Here is a 6,080-nt window from a genome sequence, read left to right on the forward strand (position 1 = left end):
TTCTTTTTCTTTGGGATGGTGGTGATTGCTGCCTCCTGTACAATGTCACGAACCTCCGTCCATAGTTCTTCAGGCACTCTATCTATCAAATCTAGACCCTTGAATCTATTCTTCACCTCCACTGTATATTCATCAGGGATGCGATCTAAGTTAAACCTGAATGACCTAGTGGTTTTCCCAATTTTCTTCAGTTTTGCAATGAGTAGCTCATGATCTGAGCTACAGTCAGCTCCAGGCCTTGTTTTTATTAACTGGATAGAGCTTCTCCATCTTTGACTGCAAATTATATAGTCAATCTGATTTAGGTGTTGCCCATCTGGTGATGTCCATGTGTAGAGTCGCCTCTTAGGTTGTTGGAAAAGGGTGTTCGCTATGACCAGTGTGTTCTCTTGACAAAACTCTGTTAACCTTTGCCCTGCTTCATTTTGCTTTCCAAGGCCAAACTTGTCTGTTATTTCGGTTATCTTTTGACTTTCTACTTTAGCATTCCAGTCCCCTATGATGATGAGGACATCATTTTTTGGTGTTAGTTCTATGAGGTGTTGTAGGTCTTCATAGAACCAGTCCAGCCTCTTCTGCATCAGTGGTTGGGGCATAGACTTGGATTACTGTGATGTTGAATGGTTTGCCTTGGAATCGGACCGAAATCATTCTGTCATTTTTGAGATTGTATCCCAGTACTGACTTTCGCACTCTCTTATTGACTATAAAGGCCACACCATTTTTTCTACGAGATTCCTGGCCACAGTAGTAGATATAATGGTCTTCTGAGTTAAATTCGCCCATTTCTGTCCACTTTAGTTCACTGATTCCTGAGATATCAATGTTCAGACTTGCCATCTCATTTTTGAACACGTCAAGCTTACCTTGATTCATAGATCTTACATTCCAGGTTCCTATGCAGCTGAGCGTCCTTTCGGCTTTGACCCAGCCGCTTCACCTTTCTGGGGTTACTTGTACTTGCCCTCTGCTCTTCCCCAGTAGCATATTGGACACCTTCCGACCTGAGGGGCTCATCTTCCGGCGTCATATCTTTTAGCCTTTTGATACTGTCCATGGGGTTTTCTTGGCAAAAATACTGGAGTGGGTTGCCATTTCCTTCTCCAGTGGATCACACTTGGTCTAAGTTCTCTGCTGTGGCCTGTCCATCTTGGGTGGCCCTCCACAGCATAGCCCACAGCCTCATCGAACCACGCAAGCCCCCTCGCCACGACAAGGCACGACAAGGGAGGCCCTCTCCTTAGGTCTATGCAATACAAAGTCCCTTCTACACACACTGCTCATCATAATGAGAAACAATCCAATACCTGCGATGGAGTTAGGGATTCGGGGACGCCGAAACTTCTGTTCACAGAATTTGTTAGACGAAACAAGTGGGCTCAGCAGTTTAGATAAAAGAGTACTTTTCGCATTGGTTCTTTTTCAGTATCAAAGCTACATCGACTACACAAAGACTCTTCCTCTGAACCCTGCCCCAGAGATCTTTGGGATGAACGCCAACGCCGATATCACCAAAGATCAATCTGAGACCCAACTGTTGTTTGATAATATTCTTCTGACGCAGGTATGCTGATTTCCAAAGTTCCTCTCTGCGTATCGCCTGCTGCTAATGGCGCATTTGATTGATTTTAAAAAAGGTGTTTTTAAAATACAGTTTTAAATAGAGAGACTCTGCTGTTAGTTTCCTCATTTGACTGTTGCTGCAATGTTCATGAATTCACAGTCACTTTATTGAACAACATGATTCGCTTTTATAAGAACAATTTTCAGGAAATTCACCGAAATATTAAATCAAGGAGAATCCAAAAAGTCTTCTGGATTAGACGAATATTCTAAAGTTTTCTATTATCTTGTATTGATTGAAGAAAATAGAATATAAATGCCCTTTTCCTGATATTGCTTGTGTTAATAGCATGTGCATTTCCCTAATACCCTTGAAAACAACCTCAATATAAAGTCCCCTAGTACTTTACCAAGCGTGTACTACTGCTTGTGTACCACAAATACATTTGCTTGCCCCAAACCAGAAATCTGTATGTGCTCTTTCTTCACATGTATGGGGTCGCCATTCCGTTGGATGGAAGGATCCAGTCTGTTTACAGGCAGGATTATGCATAAGGATCAGCTTGAAAGGCAGAGGAAAGTTCTAGAATTAGCTGTTGATATAAAATATCAAATGTAAAATTTTAAAGATGGTTTTAAGATTAAATGCATTGCTAGAAAGATCAGGTATAGAGCTTTCCTGCACTCCAGAGACCTTATTGTTGACCTGTGTTGTTACGGTTATTATTGTTACGGAGAGCCAACTTGTGGCGGTTCATGTCAAACTAGGATCTGGGAGTCCCAGGTTCAAATCCCTATTCTGCTGTGGAAGCTTGCTGGGTGACCTTGGGCCAGTCACCCACTCTCAGCCTAACCTACCTCACAGGGTTGTTATTCAGATAAAACAGAGGAGACGAGAACGATGTAAGCTGCTTTGGGTCTCCAGTGGGGAGGAAGGCCGGATATAAATAAATAGATAAATAAACGGTTTTTGAGAAAGGGACAAATGTTAATCCTAAACATATTAACAAGGGCAAGATTCATCTCTGCAAAATACGGGAAACAAAAGGTCTCCCCACCACCACCAAAAAGGATGAATAATGTGAAAAAGTGTACAAACTATTTGGATATAAAGTTTGAAGATGTGGAAGTGTTAAAAGACAATTCAAAGACCTGTAATCGGGGGTATGCAGGATACTTTTATTTAGGGATGGTCACGAACAGTGTTCCCTCTAAGCTGAGTTATTGTGAGTCAGCTCAGTTTTTTAGCTTCCAGCTCACACATTTTTGCCTTAGCTCGGGAAGGAGGGCTCCAGAGCAAACCAATTTATGCAGAAGCCAAATCGGTCGCTTACAAGTTTAATGCCAGTTGCTCACAAGAGGGAACAGCTTAGAGGGAACATTGGTCACGAACCTTAAAATCTTGGTTTGGGGTGGCCCCCATACCTTGAACCTAGCAAAAAGGCCTGAATCAAACTGGTCCAGTGAGTTTGGCTCCCCCTTTCTCCCGGCCGCAGAAAAGGGGGGGATCACTTAGGAAGGGTTAAATGGCTGGCAGCCATTTAACCCGTCTATTTCACTTCCCCCTGCTTCAAAGCAGGGAGAGCGAAACTGATGGGTTTAATGGCCCACAGCCATTTAAACCTAACAGCTGCTGGGCAGACCCCATGCCACTCAGCTGTTAGATTTAAATGGCCCCGAACACTAAATGTTCAAGGAAGTCTCCTTCTCTGACCATCAGTTTGGGGGCTCCAAACTGGCCCAAGCTCATGCCAGATTTTGGCTAGGAAATTCGGGTTTGCGTCCCTACTCTACCATGGAAGCTTGCTCGTGACCATGGGCCAATCACACATTCTCAGCCTAACCTTCCTCACAGGGTTGTTTTGTGAGGGTAAAGAAAAGGAGGATGTTGTAAATCACTTTGAGTCCCTATTGGGGAGAAAAATGGGGTATAAATGGAAGTAAATAAACTAACATTAAAACACTTGGATAAAGGCATAAAACAATATAACATAATGGCATATTACAATATAACATTTTTGTTATATAACTAAAGAAAAGAGCCCTTTCTGTCTGGTGTGACTATCTAAGAAGAGCGCCAGGCTGAAACGTCAGTCAGGATATGCACCATTTAACCCCACCTTGCTTTTGCTTTGCTCCAGTCTCGTGCATCGGGCGCGGGCGCAAAATCGTCTGACGAAATAGTCCGGGAGGTGGCCAGCGACATCCAAAGCAAGCTTCCGGCTGACTTTAACATTGAAGCCGCGATGCGGAGATACCCAACCACCTACACCCAGAGCATGAACACGGTTCTTGTCCAAGAGATGGGGCGATTCAACAAATTGCTGCAGACAATAAGAGACTCTTGCATCAACATTCAGAAAGCGATCAAGGTGAGCTTCCAATTCCAGACAGTTTCAGGAGGGCAGCCGTGGTGGTCTGCGGTAGGACAACTAGACCCGAGTCCGGCGACACCTTCGAAACGAACAGGATTTTCGGGGCGGAAGCTTTCGAGAATCAAAACCCCCTTCGTCAGACACAAGGAGAAATGGAGGTCCCTATCTGACCGAGGGAGCTTTGACTCTCGAAAACTCCCCCCCCCCCTTCAATCTTCTTGGTCTCTAAGGTGCTAATGGACCCAAACCTAGTTCTTCCAGTTCTGGAAGGCGAAATAAATGGGAGCCGGCAGCTGAGAGTGGCTGCCAGCTTCTGTTAATTTCAGTTATATCTTTGGAAATGTGCAGAATGGCTCTTTTCATCAGTGGTCCACATAGTTACCCCGGGGTCCTTCTAGTAACCTTTGTGCGAATGGAGCACGTCACCGCTCAGAAATCAAGTCAGAAGGAGAACAAAAAACCCTCGTAAGAACATAAGAGAAACCAATGTTGGATCAGGCCACTGGCCCATCCAGTCCAACACTGTGTCACACAGGGGCCAAAAATACCAGGTGCCATCAGGAGGTCCAGCAGTGGAGCCAGGACATTAGACGCCCTCCCACTGTTGCCCCCCCCCAAGCACCAAGAATGCAGAGCATCACTTGCCCCAGCCTGAGAGTCCCTATCCATACCTTGTGGCTAATAGCCACTGATGGACCTCTGCTCCATATGCTTATCTAATTCCCTCTTGAAGCCATCCATCCTTATAGCCGCCACCACCTCCTGTGGCAGTGAATTCCATCTGTTAATCACTCTTTGGGTGAAGAAATACTTCCTTTTATCCATTCTAACCTGACTGCTCAGCAATTTCATGGAGTGCCCACGAGTTCTTGTATTGTGAGAAAGGGAGAAAAGGACTTCTTTCTCTACCTGCTCTATCCCATGCATAATCTTGTAAACCTTGATTATGTCACCCTTCAATCATCGTTTCCCCAAGCTAAAGAGCCCTAAGCGCTTTAACCTTTCTTCATAGGGAAAGTGTTCCAACCCTTTTATCATTCTAGTTGCCCTTTTCTGCACTTTTTCTAATGCTATAGTATCCTTTCTGCGGTGTGGTGACCAGAACTGCACACAGTATTCCAAATGAGGCCGCACCATTGATTTATATAGTGGCATTATGATATTGGCTGATCTGTTTTCAATACCCTTCCTAATAATCCCCAGCATAGCGTTGGCCTTTTTTAAAAATTGCAGTCGCACACTGTCTTGACATTTTCAGTGAGTTATCTACTACGACTCTAAGATCTCTCTCTTGGTCAGTCTCTGCCAGTTCGGACCCCATCAGCGTGTATTTATACCTTTATGCCTTTGGAAGCGTAGGTATCTTCTGGGCTTTGAGCATCACAGCCCAAACTTCTGCTCTCTTAGCAGCTTAAAGATTAACAAAATATGTGGCCAGGTAGGAGCTTTTTTGAGTCTCTGCTCACTTCTTCAGATACAGCTAGAAAGAAGGGAAGAAGTGAACAGTGACTCTTGGAAGCTCATCCCCTGCCACATATTTTCTTACTCTTTAAGGTGCTCCTGGACTCCTGCTCTTTTCTACTGCTAGACTAACACAGCTGCCTGTCTTGATTCTGTTCCCTTGTGAGAAAAGACAACACTTAGGTAGGCTCGGGTGCGCGGCTCCCTGGACCGAAGCAATGGGGTAGCAGAGGAGCCGAGAGGCAGAGCTGGGAACTGGTGAGGGAAACCTCCCCTCTAAGTTAGTTATGGCTCTTTCAGCCTCACCTCTGACCTACAATACGGGAATTGTCACAGTGACAAGACCCTAAAGGATTCTGGTGAAGATTTCAAAGGGCGCGAGTCTGTCGTATTGAGTCCACCGTTAGCCTTTAAGATGCTGCTGGGTTTTTGCTTTCTTGTCGCAAAGAGGAGTGAGGTCATGTTGGTGGACACCTCTGATGGAGGCAGGGGTCATTTCCTGCGGGAGCGCACAGGAGCGGAGCTCCGGCATTGAAGAGCCCAGGGGGCGGGCACATACAACAAGCCCCACCCCATGCTCCCAGCAGCCCTCAGTCAGAGCAAGGAGCAGCCAGGTAAGTTGCAGAGCCGCCGCCCCCCCCCCCCCGCCAAAAAAAGCCCGGGGGGCCTTTTAAGGCAAGG

The 6,080-nt window shown here is 45.5% G+C and overlaps 1 protein-coding gene across 1 annotated transcript in view; it reads left to right on the forward strand.

Annotated features, from left to right (window-relative positions):
- The window catches only part of DNAH7 (dynein, axonemal, heavy chain 7), a gene marked incomplete at its 5' end in the record, with an annotated part of 123,165 nt that overhangs the window by 110,386 nt on the left and 6,699 nt on the right, over window positions 1–6,080 (forward strand). The window contains 2 exons of the mRNA XM_015405583.1: window positions 1,427–1,564; window positions 3,705–3,935. Coding sequence (XP_015261069.1) covers window positions 1,427–1,564; window positions 3,705–3,935 — 369 coding nt within the window. The remainder of the gene's footprint in view (window positions 1–1,426; window positions 1,565–3,704; window positions 3,936–6,080) is intronic.

This window comes from Gekko japonicus, unplaced genomic scaffold (assembly GCF_001447785.1).
Source record: "Gekko japonicus isolate JY-2015 unplaced genomic scaffold, Gekko_japonicus_V1.1 scaffold3002, whole genome shotgun sequence".
Lineage (NCBI taxonomy): Eukaryota > Metazoa > Chordata > Lepidosauria > Squamata > Gekkonidae > Gekko > Gekko japonicus.